This window comes from Myotis daubentonii, chromosome 7 (genome assembly GCF_963259705.1).
Source record: "Myotis daubentonii chromosome 7, mMyoDau2.1, whole genome shotgun sequence".
In the NCBI taxonomy this organism is placed as follows: domain Eukaryota; kingdom Metazoa; phylum Chordata; class Mammalia; order Chiroptera; family Vespertilionidae; genus Myotis; species Myotis daubentonii.
In genome coordinates, this window is record NC_081846.1 from 46117618 (window position 1) to 46139630 (window position 22013).

The 22013-nt window shown below is 46.7% G+C and overlaps 1 protein-coding gene across 7 annotated transcripts in view; it reads right to left on the reverse strand.

Annotated features, from left to right (window-relative positions):
• The window catches only part of ITGA6 (integrin subunit alpha 6), a 68735-nt gene extending 49676 nt beyond the window's left edge, over positions 1–19059 (reverse strand). For 4 of the 7 annotated variants that reach the window (XM_059704081.1, XM_059704080.1, XM_059704083.1 and 1 more), the window contains exon 1: positions 18632–19059. In XM_059704081.1, coding sequence (XP_059560064.1) covers positions 18632–18813 — 182 coding nt within the window. In that variant the 5' untranslated portion in view covers positions 18814–19059. The remainder of the gene's footprint in view (positions 1–18631) is intronic. The other 3 variants (XM_059704085.1, XM_059704084.1, XM_059704086.1) reach the window with 1 other exon arrangement.
• Between the last annotated feature and the right edge of the window lie 2954 nt (positions 19060–22013).

Here is a 22013-nt window from a genome sequence, read left to right on the forward strand (position 1 = left end):
TCATATGTTTAAAAAAAAAAGAAAAGAAAATGTAGAAATAGGATACTGTGAACAAAACAAGAATGCAATTTAAAAAGTGTACCTATATCAATATTTACAAAAGTTGCATTGCTAAACAATTACATTGTTTATTACTCCACTCCTACATTTAAAGATGATATTTTAAAAATTTAGCAATCAGTTCTGCCTGGGAATTAACTGACACAGATGGTGACGTGACATTGGAGCTGTGCCCCAGAGGCCCCTATTGTATTAGGACATGTCCCCTTTAATTGCTGGATTGTGGAGGGAAATATGGGGAGACAGGAACGTCCTATGAGAACAGTGGCCAGGGCAGTGTTGAGGGACCCTCAGGGAGGTTGGGAAGAAGCAATTTACCACCCAGAAGTATTTCAACAGTTTAACAACTAGAGCCACTGCACTGGCGTACGCCTGCTGACCATCAGTCCTACCGGGGCCTGTCGTTATCAGGATAACATGGTTCGTCCTTGAGCACGTACTGTCTCCAGATACTGCACGCCTTCTTACCTGCCCTGTAACAGCCTGGCAAGCCCAAACCATAATCAAATACTGAGGGAGTTACAAGAAGACTCGGTGGGTTCAAGTGCTAGCTATATGGCTTATTAGCTGGGTATTGTGTGTGGGTTATCTGTGGAACGGTTCTATCTAAAGTTTCTACTGGTGTTACAAGGATCAAATGAATCACTGTCGGATGCCCCACCAGTGTGGCTCAGTGGTTGAGCATTGATCTATGAACCAGGAGATCACAGTTCGATTCCTGCACATGCCCGGGTTGCAGGCTCGATCCCTGGTAATGGGTGTGCAGGAGGCAGCCAATCAATGATTCTCTCTCATCACTAATGTTTCTATCATTCTCTCCCTCCCTTTCTCTCTGAAATCAATAAAAACATATTTTTTAAAAAAAAAAGAAAAGAAAAGAAACACTGTCAGATAACCTTGAAACACGAACGCGGTGGTGAGCACTACCAGTGCTGTTATTAGTATTCAGTTAGCACATATTCCAACAAGCCATTCTAATTTTAACAAGTACTTTTTAACAAGTGCAGGTACGGGGGTGGGGGTGGGGGGCTCAAATGCTGAGGCCATGAGGAATGCAACAGCTCGAGTGCAAAACTGTCAACTCCACTTGTTGCAAATATCCCAGCGACCCCACTGGTAGAGTATCCTGTGACATCCGATGGTAGGACGGAGCTTGTGAGCAAGTCATGAGGAGCAGCCAGCCCCTCCTCCAAATCAGCCATGACCATTTAAGAGCGCTGGGCAAGCCTCCACACTGGGACTCAGTCGGCCCTCTCCTTAAAGGAGAGGAGGAGGTCTGTGGCACTGCTTTCTATGCAACGGATCAGAAGTTACCTGGACACCCACTCATTAAATAAACTGTGATTCCTCCTAAAAAACCAAATGTTCTGCAGACATTAAAAATGAAGGAAGCTCTTATTTACAACATCAGGCACTAAAACATGGCAAGAGAGGTGAAGACCTGGGGCGGTTGGTAGGGGCTGGGAGGAGGCCGGGGGGGCTGCGGGGAGGGGAGAGGGAATTACAGCTATCTGTAATACTATCAACAATAAAATATATGTAAAATGACATGGCAAGAGAAAACGAGCAAGGTGCAGAAGAATACATATGGCATGCTACCATCCCTGTAAAAAATGTGGGTGTATGTATTCGCTCTTAAATGTACAGGTGCCTGTGAGAAGGCACAACAAGCTGGTCAAACAGTGGTTGCCTCCAGGGAGAACAGGGTGACCGGAGACCAGGAGGTGGGAGGGGGCTTTCGTTCCACATGTTTTTGTATTTACAGCGGTACCGTGTGACTATTCTAAATCGAAAAGGTATAATTTCTACAATGATGTCAGTCAGTGGACAATGGGTCGTTGAAAGTCTTGTGGAGAAACCGGCAGACGTCATCATGGAGGTTAAAATCAGTGCCCAGAAGTCATGAAGAAAGCAAACCTCGTAACTGCATAAGGCAAGCTCACACATGCTGTCTTGATGCAGGCAGTTGCAGGCAAGCAAACACCAAAGACTGACTTTTACAGCCCATTCAAGAGGCATGACAACACGCCAATAAAGATGTTGATAAACCTGTCCCTCTGGTGCGCCAGGCACTGGGCTGGCCATCTGGGAATTGCAATAAAGTGCAAATGGAGGGCAGAGGTTGAAAAATACTGAAGAGAGGAAATCCAAGCTGCAAAGGTAGACAAGCTTTCCACTGTGGTCCAGTGAGACACAGAATAACATGGAATGACAGAGAGAACTCTCCCTTTCCCTGTGGAAGTCCAAGGCATTCGGGGGCACGACTGGGCTACGGACAACCAGCGATATAAAATGCTCACCCTTCCTTTAGAGCACATTTTTGTTTTACGTTGAGGAAAGCATGCACATTAGGCTCCACGTTCAAGCTCTGGGCATAACAGCCTAACCAGTAGGGAGTGGCCCTGCCCAGTTCAGAGGCAGCTCCGCGTGCAGAGCTCAAGCGGGTAAGTACTGTTTACAAATAGCTGCGGAGTCCGAACGCCTTTGCCTTGGATGCTACGGACAATGCCACCTGCGAAGGGAGGAGCTGCTGTGAGTCAGGCCTGAGTCAGACTCCTGACCTCACCTGTCATCTAATCTAAAACATGAATGAGTGGCGTGGAGGGGACTGGGAACAGAGCGGGGTGGGGATCCAGGTGGGAACACACAACTGCTTCTGGATGTGTGGTCAAAGGCAAACCCAGGCTGTCCCTCACTGACAAGTGCTTATCTCAGGAACTCGGGATGGCCAACTCCCTGATGAGAAAAGGTTCTCAGACAGTCTGGTGGGCCTTAAATGGATCCGCTTAAGTTTCTGGTGACATTTATAAAAACAGACACATTGGCTAGCTAGACCCCTGCTTCAGGGTGGGCCATAGAGGCGGAGGCCAGGGGCTCTGTGGGAAACCAGAAAGACCTCGGGGCACGAGGGGGGATGTAGGTGCAGCTGTTGGAAGTTGGCCACCAATTCATGACATAAAGTGAGGGAGACAGTGGTCTACCTTTCCAGATCGTTTCCTCCGTTCCTTCCTAACTTCTGCAGGTGGTTTACAAGAAATGCACAAAAGCACGGTTGGGTAATAATACTAGACTGCTCCCATTCCTGTACCGATGGAAACACCTATGGCCGAGCACGGAGCTAAGATTTCTTTTACAGCACATTTTTGTTTTACTTGGAGGACAGCATGCACATTAAGCTCCACGTTAAAGCTCTGGGCAAAATAGAAAAATCAGACCCAACTCCTGCCTGCAGAAGGCCCACAATTCAGAACTGTCAGGAAGCTTTTATTCGGACAGCTCCCAAACAGCTTATTAGAAATTCCATAATGAAAACATCAGTAAGAATAAAGAGAGTATGAAACTCAACACGACCTGAACAACACAGTCATTAGAAAAATTAAAGAGGTAAGAAACAGAGGAAGAAAATAAAACTGCCTGTAGGCAACAGATTAACATGGCTCCACAGGAAGCTGGGGAGCAGGATAGGGGGTTGTAGTGTGAACAAGGGAAGTATTTGCAAGACGAGCTAAAGATGGACTGACTACCAGGGACAGCTGTTAATCTAATCTGGTGTTGCCTGAACAAACACACTTCCTTTCGAACTTCGACCTGTAAATATCATATCAAACCTCAGCCTCAACCTGAACATATTGTGCCACTGAAATTACGGTTTCATTTTAAAGCTACTGAGAGAGTTAGGTAGGAGGAGCAGCAAGACATAAGAGGTACATGAATGTGGCCAGGCCTTTTATCTGTTGCAATTTTCTCTTTAACTCAGTTAAAAGCTTAGGACAAAATTACAGCAGGTCCTCAAATAACGTCATTTTGTTATAACGCCATGGGAACTTAACGCTTGTTGATATCAATCAACCTATGGTAAAGTTGCTCTCATTATATGTTGTTTCACCACAGTTCCAAGAACTTATCGACAACACTGAGGACATACAGGATTCTGGTTTCTCAAAAAGATGCCCAGAACCTTGGAGGTGCCGAGGGAGCCAGGCACACAGGAACAGTTCTTTACCAAAGTGGAAAACCCATTCTAGGCTATGACATGAAATTTTAAATTTCTACCATAAAATGTGTTAAACTATTAATTACACTGCCACTCATCTACTTTAGAGTATCATCTCAAATGGTATGATTTAGCACAATTCCATAGTCAGTTATTTTAAGTTTAGTTTATCAGTGATTTATGGCCTCATAATATGGGGCATATACTAGGTGTATCGGTTAATAATGCAGATTTTTTCAATAGATAGTTACACATATGTTGATAAAAATACGATTTGATATGTATGCTATTTTGTTGTATTGACAACAAGCTTCAAAACTTCATATGTCAAATCTGCTGAAGGTGTTCACATCATAGATATTTTTACACTTAAAAATGTTGAATTTCGTGCCCAAAAAAGAGAATCTATGGGAAGTTTTAACTCATTACTTTATTCTGAAGAAAAGTGCTGCTGAATACTTCGGGAAGCTTACGGTGAACATGCTCCATCTCAAGATACTTGTGAACGCTGGTTTAAACGCTTTAAAAGTGATGATTTTGATATGAAAGACAAAGAATGTCCAGGTCAACAGAAAAAGTTTGAAGACCAACAATTACAAGCATTACTGGATGAAGATGTGTGTCAAACTCAAAAACAACTTGCAGAAAGATTAAACATTGCTCAGCAAACAATTTCCGATTGTTTACAAGCAATGGGCAAGATTTTAAAGGAAGGAAAATGGGCGCCACATCAACTGAACGAAAGACAAATGGAAAACCGAAAAGTCATCAGTAAAATGTTGCTTCAATGGCATGAAAGAAAGTTCTTTTTGCATCAAATTGTGACTGGCAATGAAACCTGGATTTATTCTGAGAATCCCAAATGCACAAAATCATGGGTTGATCCAGGTCAACCATTAATATCAACTGTAATGCCAAATCGCTTCGGAAAGAAGACAATGCTCTGCGTTTGGTGGGATCAGCAAGGTGTGGTGTATTATGAGCTTCTAAAACCAGGTGAAACTGTTTATACTGACAACAAATAATCAATTTGAACCATGTTTTGATCATGAAATGACCAGAATGTTCCAGAAGACACAGCAAAGTAATTTTGCTTCATGATGACGCACCATCACACACTTCAAAACCAGTTAAAGACACGTTAAAAGATCTTGCCTGGGAAGTATTAACCCACCCGCCGTATTCACCAGACCTTGCTCCTTCAGATTACCTGTTCCGATCGATGGCACACGCACTTTCTGAGCAGCGCTTCAAAACATACGAAGAAGCGGAAAATTTGGTCTCTGAATGGTTTGCCTCAAAACAAGAAAAGTTCTATTGGGACGGTATCCACAAATTACCTGAAACATGGGGAAATGTGTAGCTAGCGATGAAGCACTTTTGATATTTCTCTTGAGATTATCGTGTTTTCTTTGATTATAAAATCCGAATTATTAACCGGTACACCTGGTACGTGCCTAATATCTACGCACTTTAGGACAAGTTGAAGAAGTGCCGGAGTATTCACAACCATGTGACTACACTTAACACTACTGAGCTGCACACTCAGAAACGGATAAGACAGTGAATGTTATGTAATGTGGATTTTACCGCAATGGGAGGAGGAGGAGGCTGAGAACCACCACCACCGGGGATAAAGGCTCTTTCTGAAGAGAGTGTCATACCACTTCCTGTTCTCCAGCAATCTGTACTGCCTTTGGAAATCAACTCATAGAGCTTAACAAACACGTATTAGGGACCCATTTCTGCTATCAGATTTGAACCAGAAACGGACAGGCTGTCAGTCTTGCTCTTAAGATGCCCACAAACAGCAGAGATAACATCTCTCGGGCTAACATTTCTAGAGCACCCTCTAGAAAGGTTTCGTTCCAAGAATAGGCTACCTCACCAAAAGGTAGATGTGTATGGCACAGTATTAGGTGGACTGGGCAATCAATAGCTGGGTCTCGGGGCGCACAATGTCACGACCGAGCTGTCACTTGACTTTCCCAGGTTCAGTTATCCCTCTGCAGAGAAAAGGCTGGGCTGGTCGGTGCTTCTCAACTGTTTCCACAAAAGCACAGAGAAAAGTGAATGAGAATGGGGGGCATAGCCCAAACAAAGCAACCACCAAAAGCTTGAAATGTCTCTAAACCCTCTTGGGTTTTTTCTTTTATTTAAGCCTCTTGTTTTATATTATAAACTTACATGTTCCATTCTGCACTATAGTGATAGAACTATAAAAAAAAAACAAAAAAGACACCTCACCATCATGCCACCTAATTCGTGGCACACCCCAGGGAAATAGATGCTAAAGTCCTGATTATTCAAACTCTTACATAATTTCAGTGATATTCTATTTCCTTTCAGATTCTGATTTACCGCAGGCTATCTCTGCAGCCTGTACTATTTATTGTGAAAGAAGAGATTAAAAGCTGGCAGCGTTTTAGAACCCACAGTGCTCTTACCCATAGTACACTCCTGAGAATTCAACGAGGCCATGAGTCATTTCTTTTCAGTGCGTGAAGGGAGACACTGGACATGTTGACCAGGATCACAAAGATGATGATGGACCAGGCCAGCAGGAGCAGGAGGCAAGGTCCTGGGGCCCCTACCCTGTTCCCAGCTCACTATACACCACCCTGCACAGCACAAGCCCACCTGTCGACGCCCTGGTGTCTACCTGGCCTAGAGGACACGCAGACACCATGCCATCCGAGATAATACCAGAACTTGCAGATACTCCCACATGGGAAATGCACACACAACACCTGAAATGAGCCTGATACGAATTTAACAAAATAAAAAGCGGGGGGTTGGGGGGAGCAGGGGGTCTCTGTAGCGGGAATATGGCATAAGGAGCTGGAGATTCTTGGAGGGTTTTGAAGTGTTGCCATTTCCCCTTCCTCTCTTCAAGACAATGTTACAGCTCCCATCCGCCTGTGAACTGCTCTGACTCTGGCTGCAGCCCCACCCATGGGGCAACCTCACCTTTGACCTGACCCCCAAAGGGCAGCTGGTTCCCAGACTATAAAGATAAGATAGCTACAAAACTCCTCTGTGTGAGGGAATTACACTGCTACTTTACGTCAAGGCAGCCACCACAGTACAGGCTGGTGTTCACCGGACATGCGGGGTACTGTGCTAAGTGCTCTATACGCCCACATTTAATCTGCACAAGCCTCTGGGGTTGGCGCTGTCAGTGCCTCCACTTTACTGATAAGGCCAAGTAACTTGCCCAAGGTCAAATCCACAGAATGGGAAGAAGCTGAGATTCAATCCCCACATCCCTAATTCGAGAATGGAGTGCTTACTCATACAGGCTACACAAGTTTTGAGTACCTTAGAACTTACGATCTGCTGTTATTCAGAGAAATTAGAAGCAAGCAAGCAAAAAAAAAACAAAACCTCACCATCTTCCACCTACCTGCATCGGTACCCCTCTGTGATGTGGTAAACAGGCCCCCCCCCCCCCCCCACTGGCACATTCCCCTCACCTCTTCGCAGACATCACACCAGCTCCTCCCTCTCCTGCATTCACTTCTCCGTTTCTACTAAGTCAGCATCAACTAACCAGCTGACTATAATTTTATCCCAACTTAAAAAAAAATGATGAGCCCTGGTCATGTGGTTCAGTTGGTTAGAGTGTCGTCTCATGCACCAAAAAGTTGCCAGTTCCATTCCTGATCAGGCACATACCCAGGTTGTGGGTTCGATCCCTGGTTGGGTGCGAGGATGCGTATGGGAGGCAACCAATTGATATTTCTCTCTCATATCAATGTTCTCTCTCTCTCTCTCTCTCTCTCTCTCTCTCTCTCTCTCTCTCTCTCTCTCTCTCTCTCTCTCTCTGTCTCTCTCATCCTCAGGTGAGGATTAAAAAAAATTTAAATTCCCTCTCAACCCCATTTCCCCCTTAGTGCTTGTTCTCTCTTCAGCAAAACTCAAGAGTTCTAATCCTTTGTCTCCCTCTTCTATTCTCTCTCCAACCTACTCCAACCAGGCATTGCCCCCCAATCCTCCCCCGGTGCTCTGGTAAGGTCCCCAATGGCCCCCACATTGCTTTAGCAGGGATCAGTTCTCAGGGTCATATGACAACGATGGCTCACTCCTTAAACAATTCCAGGACAGCACACCTAGTTCTCCTACCTTACAGGCCATTCCTCTCAGTCTCTGAGGCTGGTTCCCTTCATCTCCCTCACCTCTACTAGTATATCTTCAATCCAAACCTTTCCACCTGAACTTCAGAAGCCCTAGCCGGTTTTGCTCAGTGGATAGTGCATCGGCCTGCAGACTGAAGGGTCCCAGATTCTGGTCAAGGACACATGCCCGGGTTGCAGGCTCAATCCCTAGTAGGGGGCATACAGGAGGCAGCCAACCAATGATTCTCCCTCATCATTGATGTTTCTATCTCTCTCTCCCTCTCCCTTCCTCTCTGAAATCAATAAAAATGTATTTTAAAAAAATAAAAATAAAATCAAACTCCTGACCTTCCCCCAGTATCTATGCCCCTTATGGTCTTCCCTAAACCCTTATGTCACAACCTCACATCCTTCCAGCTACTCAGGTAAAAAACCTTGCAGACATTCTTTTCTACTTTCTCTCTCACCTAGTATCTAGTCCACAGGAAATCCTATTGGCTCTGCCTTCAAAATATGTCCAGAATTCCACCACTTCTCACTATCTTCACTGCTATCATGTTGGCTCAAACCACCATGGCCTCTCATCTATCATTACAGGAACCTCCTAATTAATATCACTACATCTACCCTTGCCCTCATACAGTCTATTCTCAACAATGTAGCAGCTAGAAAAATGCATTTAAAAATCTAAGTCCAGCCGTAACCGGTTTGGCTCAGTGGATAGAGCGTGGGCCTGTGGACTCAAGGGTCCCAGGTTCGATTCCGGTCAAGGGCATGTACCTTGGTTGCAGGCACATCCCCAGTAGGGGGTGTGCAGGAGGCAGCTCTTCGATGTTTCTAACTCTCTATCCCCCTTCCTTCCTCTCTGTAAAAAAATCAATAAAATATATATTTTTAAAAATCCAAGTCGGATCATACTCTTCTCAGCACACTCCAGTAGCTTCCCATGTCATTCATGAGTAAAAGTCAGTTTCTCAATCACCGTAAGGCTCTACACAATCTGCTTCCAGGAGACGATCGGCCTCCTTGCTGTTTGTTACTGAACATGCCAGACATGCTTCTGCCTCAGGGCCTTTGCACTTGCTGCTTTCTTTGCGGGAATGCTCTTCCCTCCAACACTGACATGACTCCCACCTTCACCTTCTCAGTGAAGTCTTCCCTGACTGACCTATTGCCAATCACGTCCCAACCCAGTCCCACTCCCTATTCCATTTCTCCACCTTTTTTCCTCTTTATCACCTCCTACCATCTAATATTATACCCTCCTTATTTTGTCTGTCTCCCTCACAGAACCTAAGCAGGAATTTTATCTATTTTGTTTGCTGCTATATCATCAGCACTAGGTCAGTGCCTAATACATAGACAATGACAAACAAATTATCTGTTGAACTAAAAACTCCTATAGGAAAACCCCAAAAAGCTGGTTATGAGTTCTCTAGCAGGTCCAGAGCACAGTCCCCTCCAAGTTTTTACTTGTTCCTCGTGTTCAAGAATGAAAATGCCTATTTCTTTTAGTTTGAAATATAACATACATTTATACAGACGCACATACACAGAAATAAATGCACTTACCAAAGACCCATTTCCTATCCTCTGACAGTGAAAAACCTCAGATGGCTTCTGGCCGGTGAGCGGGTGAGCTGGAGCATGGCTGCCTCTCAGCGCTCACTTCCTGGGATCATCCTAAGAGAGGGCCCCAGAGGCCTCCCCACACTCTCTGTTAATCTCTATAGCAGACTTGGGCACTTTCCAAATATAACACGAGGCTTAGAAAGCACTTTTCTTTCTAGCTGGCTGGTCGGATATGGTATCTGGAACACGGCTCCAGCCGGCCCCCAAGTCCTCCCTTGGGCTTCGGACCCTCTAGTTCAGCGGGCCTCTCCCTCCCTCTAGGAGGCTCTCTGTCCTTGAGCCTCTAGCAGGCCCATCAGGGTCCAGATCCACCTCCTTCTGCACGTGTGAGTTCACAGGAGACCTTTTTATCACCCAGACCTTCAAGCCAGCTCAATTTTCCCCGAGTACTGTCCTAAGTTGGCACATATGCCCAGTCTCACCAGCAGCCATGAGGCCGACATGGCGAATGCCATTGTCCCAGAATCATGTTTCTGCACATCCCCCGGGCACATCGGAGCCTCTCCAAGCTTTTCCTTGTTCGGGAACGCTTAGAATTTTTTTAAAGCATGGGTTTATTTGTGTCACAGCAAAGTTGGATTCCTTAGGCCATCATCAATACATTCAATCCCAGCTCTTTTAAATACCTTTTTCTGTATATCTCCAACCTCTCCAGAGTCTGATAGATGTCTAAACACTTCCATTTCACAACTTCAAAACACCTTCTGTTCTTAAAGGACAAAGAGAACGACCCTGCCAGTGGAAAGGGCAGGGGGCGGGAGGGTTCCAGGCCATCACCTGACCTGGGCAGGACTCCTCACTCTCCTCAGCAAGAAGAGCAAACCTTCACACTCGCCGTGCTGCCAAATGGGCCGCCCACACTAGGGACCGACCACTCCACACCGCTGGCTGTGACACGCTTTGGTGAGGATCCTCCAGTTAACGTTCCGTCGCGGTGCTTTGTTGGGTCCACAGAGACTGGCCACTTGAGCAATGGCCCTATGTCCTGAAGAACAGGTTCTGATTCTGCCAGGAGAAAAGGGTCCACGGCTCCGAAGGCTTATGCTTCAGTGACGTCCTCCCCCCCAACCCCTCCCGGGCCAGAGATGTTTATTATCGCTTGTATCACACACACAATTAAAATAACCTCAGTACAAATGGATGTCCTTGGCAAGGTGAAGAAACTGTAGTGACACTGATCCCGCCACCCAGAGCCAAGCACAACCCTGGGTAAGCAGGCAGGACCTGTGCTTCGTTTACTCTTCCTATCACTAACCAACGTGCCCCTTTCAAATTATTCCAACGTTTATTTTCATTTCCACACCCCCAGGCTTAAAAGGCCTATTTCTCTAAAAGGTTTTTCTGATACTGTATCTGAAATGGTGTTCCAAAAAAAGTAATCTTTGGATTGTATGACATGCAAAATACATCTCCAGTGATGGCGAACTTTTTGAGCTCGGTGTGTCCGCATTTTGAAAAACCCTTACTTAACTCTGGTGCCGTGTCACATATAGAAATTTTTTGATATTTGCAACCAAGTAAAACAAAGATGTATATTTTTGATACTTATTTTATATATTTAAATGCCATTTAACAAAGAAAAATCAACCAAAAAAAATGAGTTTGTGTGTCACCTCCGACACGCGTGTCATAGGTTCGCCATCACTGATCTAGCCAGTTGGCAAATAAACATGCAAGCAGACACCCATGGCTCCAGGTCACTTGTCTTTGCCTCCTACAGTTGCTTCAGCGGCACCTTCCCTGTTCCCCCTAATTCAGAACAGTCTTCTTTACCACATAATCGGTTTTAGAGACTTAAAAGTGTTCTAAAGTCTTTTTGCCAACTTGGGAATAGATGAAGTGCTAGCAGAATCCAACAGTGCAATCCAGGAGATGTGTGTGTGTGTGTGTGTGTGTGTGTGTGTGTGTGTGTGTGTGTGTGTGTGTAAGGTCGCTGCTATAAGGTCTGTGGCCTGTGAAAAGTGTCATTCTGCAAAAATGCTAACCTTGGAATAGCTAAGCTGAGTTAGACTTGTCTTGCTTTGCTTATCTAAATAAAAAAACCAGCAGCAGATCAGATGACCATCATGCTAACGGGGTTCAACAATGGTGAAGAGCCAATCTGTAGGTCCCAGTTCAAGCCTAATTAACAGCTAGCCTCTTGCTTTAGTTCCTAGGGATCACGGTTTGCTATTCTAAGTGCCAGTTTAACAAACCAGAATCTGCTAAAGGTCCAAAATCTGCACACTGCCCAGGCCAGGAAGCATGGACTACATGGATTTACAACCTCTTCACCTCTGACAACCTTGCCTTCCACGTTTATTTAACAAACACAAAGTGCCTCCTCTGGGCCAGGACTAGTCTAAGGTTCAATTATCCTCACTTTACAGCTGAGGAAAGGGAAGCCTAGAGAGGTTAGGTATTGACTTATAAAAATATACAGGTGTTATGACTGATGATAAATATATACTTGGTCTTTATCCCTGTTTCTGTCACAGGGCTCCTAAAACCCTTGGAATTTCCTAAGAGATCACAGTGACAAAAATTGTCTTTTGTTACGTCAATGAGATGTCTTTAGGAAAGTACCTAAGAATGGGGGCTGGTTGCCAGGAGAACCAAACACTTCATTAGAGGGTTGGAACTTTCAGTCCCACACCCCTGACCTCCTGGGAGGGGAGAGGGGCTAGAGGTTGAGTTCAAACACCAATAGCCAAAGATTTAATCAGTTATAATACCTATACAAAGAAGCCTCCATTAACAATCCAAAGGATGGAGTTTGGAGAACTTCCAGGTTGGTAAGCACATGGAGATCGCGGGAGAGCAGTATGCTCAGAACCTGGAAGCTCACACACACATACACACACACCCCACATAGCCCGCCCCCCATACCCTGCCCTATGCATCTCCTCCATCTGGCCATTCATTCCTGAGTTCATACCTTTTTTATTTTTTAAATATATTTTTTTATTGATTGCAGAGAGGAAGGGAAAGGGAGAGAGATAGAAACACAATGAGAAAGAATCATTGATCGGCACGACCCCCACTGGGGACCCAGCCCACAACTGGGGCATGTGCCCTTGACCGGAATCGAACCCGGGACCCTCCAGTCCACAGGCTGACGCTGTATCTACTGAGCCACACCAGTGAGGGCGTGAGTTCATATCTTTTAATACTAAACTGGTAATCTAATAAGTAAAATGCTTTTCTGAGTTCTGTGAGCCACTCTAGCAAATTAATTGAACCGCAGGAGGGGGTCGTGGTAACCTCCAATCTGTAGCTGGTCTATCAGACAACCTGGACTACAATTGGTAGCTGAAGTGGGGGAAAGGCGGTCTTGTAGGACTGAGCCTTAACCTGTGGGATCTGATGCTATCTCCAGGTAACAGTGTCAGAATTGAGTTAAACTGTAGGATACCCAGCTGGTGTCTGAGAACTGTTTGGTGGTGTGGGGGGAAAACCCCCACAGTGGAACTGGGTGCAGAACTGTAGGAATCCTGCACCATGCCACAGCTGGTAAATGCAGAGCAGGCTTTGATCCCAGCTAGCTTTAGACCACAGCTGGGATCTAGGATCTAGCTCTAGAGTCTACTCTTATCCACTACGTTATGCTGCCTTCTGTACTTTCATGTACGTTTAGCTCAAACCTGGAAAACTTTAAGAACAGATTCTTGGATCACATCTACAGAAACTGACCACATCTAGCACCATAGAGCTGGGCTGAGCCTAGAATTACATTTTTTGCAAAGAGATTTCCCAAGTTGCCCTGATGAGCCGCCAGCATGTGTGGGAGAGGCAACCAATTGATGTTTCTCTCTCTGTGTCTCTCCCCTTCCCTTCCACTCTGTCTAAAAATATCAATGGAAAAAATATCCTCGGATGAGGATTTTTTAAAAAAAGAACCCTGCCCTCACCTAACCTATAATCCAGTTGGGAGAGATTGGATCATCCTCTGAAAAGGCAGGTAACAGTTAAACAGAAAACCATCAGAACTGTCAGGCAAATGATAGTAAGTGCTGCAGACATTCAAAGGAAGAAGAAATTGCTACAGTGTAGGTTGGGCTAAAAAGACTTTCAATGAGAAATTTAAACTGGTTCTTGCGATATGATTATATTCTTTAAGATGGGCTGACTTGGAACCAACCAGTGTTCCAGGTAAAACTGACCCTGTCATCTACATACAATAGTATTTTCTATTATGTCTCCATTGTCCCTCTTGCAAATGACAAGTAATAGTCTGGCCAACTCTGCCCACTATAGTATGTTGAGCCAAGGTCCTAAGGGTGCCATATGCCATAATTCCAGTACTATTTCGTTACAAAAACCTGAATTAAATCAATATTATTGTTATGCTAAAATAGAGACGGATGCAGCTAAAAACAGAGTAATGGCTTCTTTACAATACAGAATACTATATGAGCATGTAACCTGACTTTCCCAACAAATTATTCAGACCAAATGAATTCTCTGATCCTCATCTCAACCCAGTCATTAGGTGGATAAATGTAAACTACTTGGGTAAAAGTTAAACTTGTTTATTTCTGCGTTCTTTCAGAGTCCTATCATCTCTCAGTGTCCCTGTCCATGTTGACTCTCAGGACTCAAGGTGACTGAGCACAGTCACAGTGCCTGGATGATGGCCTTGGGCCACACGGCACTCTGAATGAATTCAAGGAAGCAAGTGCTTAGGTACACATCCTGAAGACAACTCTGATTCCTGGCTAGCTTGTCGCTACTCACGGGGCTTTTCCAGAAGGAGGGGATGACAGGCAAAGAAGGAGGGACCCAGAAGCTGATCCAAGGCCAGTTGGAATAAGGGCCAAGAGGAAGAAAGTCCAAGCACAGATATTTAAATAGACAGCCCTGACCCATGTGGGAAGCAGTTTAATAAATCAACCTGACATAGTGCATTTCCAAAACTCAGATGCTAGCCAATTTATTTCTGTCTGAAGGGCATTTCTGAATTTTCCTCTTAAAAGATGGCATTCGCACGAGTCAGAAATATCAAGTTCAAATCCATATCCTGTTAAGATTCTGCTTTTGCCGTTGTGAGAATTTAGACATTTTTTAGCTTTCGGCTTCAGTTTCTTCATCTACAAAGAGAGCCAGTCGGACTAGATAATCCCTAGTCCAGTAAACATGATTTTTAAAGTGGGGGCATCACAACTCTGAGAAAAATCAAGAACAAGCACCATAGAATCCGAATAGAGTGACTGAGCCTGGCGAGCCTCTAACAGTGGTTCTCAACCTTCCTAATGCCACAACCTTTTAATACAGTCCCTCATGTTGTAGTGACCCCCAATTTCATTGATACAAATTGAACATAATTAAAGCATAGTGATTAATCACAAAACAATATGTAATTATTCATGTGTTTTCCAATGGTCTTAGGCGACCCCTGTGAAAGGGTCATTTGACCCCCAAAGGGGCCGCGACCCACAGGTTGAGAACCGCTGCTCTAGAAGATAGTGATCAGAAAGTTCCCAAAAAGAAAATTGGGATAAATCCAGAATTATTCCATGGGAATATTTGTTATAGCTCTCCCTCTTCTGGGTTCTGCCCTAGAGTCATACATAGATCTGTATCTTCCCAGAAGAGCTAAGAGTGATGATTCATAGAATGGGCATACCCATATAGCTATCTTCCCATACTTTCTACCTGGGAGGGTGGGAGATGGGAGTGGTGGTGTGTGACTCAGCCTTAACTATCTACAGAAATGAAAGATTCCAAGACTTTCAGACCCTGGCCTCAGTAACTCAGCCAACCCTCTAAATATTTTGAAGTCTGAAACTTCTTTAATATACAGCCTAAAAACCTGAGTGATGTTTTATAGTCTCTACTTCAGTTTTATAGTGCTGAACGTTTGAGGAATACACAATATGTTTTAAGGCTCTCAGATACAGTATTATTCTATTATAAAATCTTAACTAGAGTTTAAGTTGTTACTAAATAGTCAAATGGCATTGTAGAAAATTTAACCCAGAAAAATCTATCGTGGTTTCTAGAGCAGTGCATTCATTTGATATTCCCGCACATCTTTGACATTTTACTTCTCCTAACTCAAAGTCCCTTGTTCACTAAATTTTCTTTTGTTATAAATCTAATTAAAGCCAGATTAAGGTTAAATTGCTTTGAAAATGGGTTTCATAAATGGGACTCAGAGTTTAAAACATCAATTACTCAAACTATAATAATCTTTGGCTTTACTCTTTGGCAGTCTTAGAATCGCAGAATGTTTAACATCTGTATAGTAGCTGGCACATAGTAGGAATTCACTTACTCTTTCTAAGTTTCTCACCATTAACAGCTACCATTTAATCAGCAAGTAAACAGGTCAGTCAGGAATTAAACACTTTGCATGTTATCTCTTAATCCTCACAACAACCTTCATTAAGCAGTAATATCTCCGTTTTACAGATAAACACACTAAGATTCAAAGTAATGCAACAGCTGCTAAATGGCTGAGAGCGAACTTGAGCTCAGGTCTCTCACCAGAAATACTCCCACTAAGCTTGTCCAGAGAGTGCAAAGTTTAGGAAGCTGGACAGTGGGGTCTAGACCTCACCAGCTGTTATTTAAACCCACATCCTTTACTGACAAAGATGACAACAGATGTGGGTATGGCCTGTGTGTGCTGGTTACCCTGAGAGGGCAATGCTGCTCCTGAAGCTGAAATACTTCACCAAAAGAAATAGGGCAGGGAGTGGCATTTGACATACACCACAGCCCCCTAGAGCAGTGGTTCTCAACCTTCTGGCCCTTTAAATACAGTTCCTCATGTTGTGACCCAACCATAAAATTATTTTCGTTGCTACTTCATCACTGTAATGTTGCTCCTGTTATGAATCGTCATGTAAATATCTGATATGCAGGATGGTCTTAGGCGACCCCTGTGAAAGGGTCGTTCGACCGCCAAAGGGGTCGCGACCCACAGGTTGAGAACCGCTGCCCTAGAGTGTGGTCACTGCCATACTCCAGGCTCCAGGGCAACATCCCCTTTAAAGTGGGCCTGTCCCTATCTGAAGGTCTGATCAGTCCCTCCGTTAACCTCCAAGAAGGACATTTCTAGAAGGCATCACACCCCCTACATAGGCTTATTCTTACCCTGGGGAGGACTTGCAGCAACTCCAACCGCCAAGAAGTCCACCCGCAGTAACAAGTTGTAGCAAGCACGCTGCTAAACTTGGTGACAACAGAGATTCCTGGCTACAAACACATTTTTGCACATCTCCCACCCCAAGGACGTTCTTGCCCCAGTACTTCCCCTTCAGAATGTTTGCTTGCACAAGTACTTCAAGGAAGCCACCAGCTCCAGGAGGCATCTGATTGCAGAGAGAAAACGCCAAGGACAGTGTCTTCCCTCTGCTGGCCCAGTCATTTCTGCACGAACAAGTTCAAATTCTCCCTATGGGTAGCTACACATCTAGGCACTACTAAGTATTCAGACACACTAACCCTCCTCCTCCATTAACTGACTTAACAGAAACCACCTTTCACTTCAGATTTACAGCTTAACAATTCTTTCCAAAGCAGATATAAGCAGCTGGCCAAGCCCGCAGACCACTGGCCAGCGGCCTCCCCACCCCCAACTAATTCTAATTCCTTTACTTAACTAGCAGGTGTTAAAAAAAAAAAATCGAAGATTCAGGGGCCCACAATATTCACCTATTCCAACGTTCTTAATTGCTGAAATCAAAATCTAAATTCCCATTCGCCTCTCATAAACACTAAGTCCTCTCTTGACCGTGCCTGCACTTTGCTTTCTCCGCTCTGTTGGTCCTGGAAGAGCCTCAATTCAACTCAAGTCGCGGGGGGCGGGGGCGCTTTGGTGAGTTTATTTTTCGGTAGCACAGATCAAGAATGCAGCCCACTGCGATTAAGTCGACTAAGCTCCCAAACACCCCTCTCTCCAACCTAAACAGTTTGATCATGTGGGAACCAAACACTATCTAAGAAAGAAAGAAAGAAAGAAAGGAGAAGCTGAGAGTGCCGGTCTCCGCTCTCCCCTGGGAGGCGCCGGCTAAAGCTGTGCTGGAAGGGGGCTGTCACTCCCAAACCTGGCTTGCAAAGCGCCAGCCCAGATCGGACATGTTGCTTTCACCCCTGGCTGGGCCTGCCCACTGCAGGCGCCCAAAGGGTCTCGGGTGCCGCCGGGCGCTTTGGGGCCTGGGTTGGGGGCATGGCTGGGGGTGGCGAGCACACCATTGGGGGGGGGGGGGGCTTGTTTTCTCTGCAGATATGGCTCCTCGAGCAGGTGCTGGGTTAGTCCCACCATTGGCGGGGGGGGGGGGGGGGATGTTAAAGAATCTCGTGCGGGAGCACCCGCCCCGCGGAGAAAGCCACACGGGACGCGATGGAAAGTGACTTTCCAACTTCTGCGGGGCTCGCGAGTCTGCAGGCGGACGGGGAGCTCCGCACGTTTGGAAAAGGCCTGGATCTTCCTGGAGCAACACGCCCAGTAACCCCACTGCAGCAGTGCAGCGACCCTACAGCCCAAGTCACCCCGCCCCAACACACGTGAAACTCAGCGAAGCGTGCCACCTGCCGGGTTCCCAGCAAACATGTCCGGAGGGAAGGACCACCGGAAAGTACTCGTTTAAAAAAAAAAAAAAAAGAGTAACACTCTCGGGGCAGAGAACAGACCCGCCTGGCACCGGGGCCGCGGTGCGCAGGGGTCGGCCCTCGGGGTCTCCTCCTGCCCGGGCTGCCTGTGGGGAGGCTCCGCTCCAGGCGGAGCCGGGGCCGAGCGCGCGGGCCGGCGGAGTCCCGGGCGGGGCAGCCGAGGGGTAGGGCGGCCGGCGGGACCCGGGGGCCGGCGCCCGGGTGGGGGTGGGAAGATCAGTGAACTCACAGCCGCTTGTCCTCGGGCTGCAGCTGCCAGTGCATGGCCAGCGAGAAGCCGAAGAGGCTCCCGGGGTCCCCAGTTTTCCGGATCACATTGTCCTCGCGGGTGTCCAAGTTGAAGGCAGCGCCGAGCCCGGGCAGCAGCCCCGCCGACAGGTAGAGCAGCCACAGCTGCCCCGCGGCCGCCATGGGAAGGTCGGCGCCCCGGGAAGGGAGCGGGAGCGGGAGCGGGAGCGGCGAGGAGAGCGGGAGCGGCGAGGTGCGCGGGCGCCCTGCGCTCCGGGCCGGGTTCGAGGCTGCGGCGCTGCAGCTACCGCGGCGGCCTCGGTCTGTTCTCGCCGCCCGTCCGGCCCCACCCCCGGGACGAGTCGCGCTCTCTGCCAGGCCGCTCCCCCTCGCAGGCAGCTCCCACCGCTGAATGAGCCCGTTGTTCTCTGGAGACTCGCAGGCGTTTTATCAAGTGACGAGGACGCCGGCCCCGCCCCTCCCCCCACCCCCCGGCCCCTCCTCGCGCGCCAGCCTCGCCCTGCCGCCCGCACCTTCCCCGCGGGCCCGGCTGCGGTCCCCTCCCCGGCGCGCCCCTCGCCGCCCGGCCGCCCCTAGCCTGGCCCGGAAGCAGCGACGCGAGAGGCCGGCAGACGAGCTCTGGGCCGCGCAGCCCCATCCGGGGGGTCCTCTTGGAAATAAGCACGTGAATGGTGGTTGCCATTCGGGCGCAGAGCCAGAAGGGCGTTTACTACCTGTTAGTAAAGGAAAGTGCTGGTGAGGCGCCGGCCCTCGTCGCCTGAAGCGGCGTGTTTTTGCAGACCGAGGCCCACGTGCAAATGCAGACTTCATTCATTCATGCCACAAGTGTTTGCTTCTGCACAAGTGTTGATGGAGCGCATGACGCATGCCGCCAGATTCTCGGGGAATCGAGCTGCCTAGATTGTTCTCGGCTCTCAAGAATAATAACGGCCCAAACGTTGATAATGCTGTACAACTTACAGCTCGCAGCTCTTCTCTCACTCACTGCTCCTAACACTCCTGTGAGATAGATGGGTATTTTCCTTTTGCAGACGAGAAAACTGAAGCTCAGCCTTGGCCAGAGCTGGTGGGAGAAGCCACACTGGTGTCAGCAACTTAAAACTTGGTCTCCAGGTGTGCTGAGGCTGGGGAGCCCTGCACAGTAAAGGACGGGTTGTTTCAAGTGCGCCCACGAAGCTCAGACACGCTTCCTCCCTGCCCCCCAATTCCCTGAACTAGTTGTAAGAACTTCCCTCCAGGAGGCGGTTCTGAGCTCTGTGTGGGTGGCCTAAGGGTTCCTGCCTCCAGGACTGGGGCAGCGGCCTCCTTGGAGATGTTGACCCCTGGGGTGACTTTATCCTGTAGTGGTTCTTAACCTGAGGAGAGAAAATTCAAGTGAATTTGGATGATAAAAAAAAAAAAAATTTACATTTTTTTTAACCTCTGACCTTTAGCATTTCCTTGCATTATGAATGGAGGACATCCCACAGTGCCCGCAGGCTAAGTATCTATGACTCCAGTAGTCTCCAGTAGAACCCACAGGTTCTTTACATCACATCACAGTTGTTGCAAATAGCTTAAATTACAGTAGTTATTAAGTAGACCCTCAGCTAGATCTTACGTCAGATGTCAATTAAAAAGTATGTGTACTGCCGGGCTGGCATGGCTCAGTGTGACCTAGGAACCAGGAGGCCATGGTTCAATTCCCGGTCAGGGCACATGCCCAGGTTTCGGGCTCCATCCCCAGTGTGGGGCCTGTAGGAAGCAGCCGGTCGATGATTCTCTTTCATTATTGATGTTTCTATCTCTCTCTCCCTCTCCCTTCCTCTCTGAAATATATATATATATTAAAGTATGTGTATTGCTATAGTACAAATTTTTAAACATTGTGTTAAATGTATTTCAATGTCATTGGTTTTCATGTCTTTTATGCATTTAAGAACCTTGTTCTGAAAAGGGGTCCGTGTCTTCAGCAGCCTGTCAAAGGGGTCCCCTGGGATAAAAATGGTTAAGACTTAGTGCTACCCCTCACTGGGGTCCCTGCGTGGGAAACAGGAGCACAGAGCAGTCCCAGAGAAGAGCTGGAGCTCTGTGTGCCGCACTGGTATTTGTACCAAGGGAGCAGCCGGTGCTAAAGAGAAAAGCCACCTGAACATCATCAATGGCTCACAGGTGGTGACAGCAGCCAAAGTGAGTCCCTCAGCATAGCTGGGGGTACCTTACCTGCCAATCAATAACTCTAGTCATATGCAACCCAAAGTGGGATGCAGCAGGTTCCAGTTTAATAGACAGTCTTGCCGGTCCATATTTATAGCAACAAAATATGGAGTGCTACTGAATTGAACGATGCTGTGTAGGAGAAGGAAGGAATAAAGAAAAGCAAGGGTGAGAGACTTGTTCTGGAGTGATAGCCTCGTGATAACAAATGTGTGATAACCTTGATGAGGCTGAGAAACTGTTGAAGACTATAGACTAGGAAACTAGGAAATATCTGCACTATGGTTTTCCACGCAAGTTGGTTGCAAGTTTGCCTTTCCTCTTCATGGTAAACACATACTGTTCGAGAGAGACAGGTCCAAGCTATTATAAAGCACAATGAACCTCACAGGATGGTCCTCAGGGGAGCCACTGATAGAACTGTCATAGTTGAAGTACTTCTGAGCTGGTTCATAAAAGCCTTGCCCTGAGTTCCCTAAGTTCAACTACATCCTACCCCCCAACCACTCTCCCAGGACACACCAGCTTCCCCACAATGCAGCAACTAAGGGGCGCTAAGCCCTTAAGCCCTGGTACAGCAAAGCCTCCTTCTGATTGGGCGTCCTTGTGTCGCACCGGCTGTTAACTATACTGAATCTCACCCCTTGCTTCCAAAAGTCACTTTCTTCCCAAGATATTTAGTAGATGATGTTTGACTAGCCCAGGGTGATCTACTTGATCCCAAATACTGACTGTGCTCAAGTTGAAATCTTAAACAATGTTAAATTTAAATATAGCAATAAAATATGGAGTGCTGCGGAATTGAATGACGCTGTGTAGGAGAAGGAAGGAATAAAGAAAAGCAAGGGGGAGAGACTTGTTCTGGAGTGAGCCGAGTGCCCATCACATGAAAAACAGCCACACGGCCACCTCTACCCAGCTCCTGCCTAGGGTGCCAAACATACTTGAAGTTGAGTGTAACTCAGGGACTCAACAATAATCTCATTGAAGACGGTCAGCTCTTCCTGACTGATTAACTGTAACAATAAAGTTTTTGTGAATCAGTTGTCATTTCCGTGGCACAGACATAAGTGAGAAGTCTGACTAAAGGGAGACGCTTCAGGATCTACTAGGACAATGTCAGTCTCTGGGGCCAAAGGAATGAAGGAGTCAAGAAACCTAAAAAG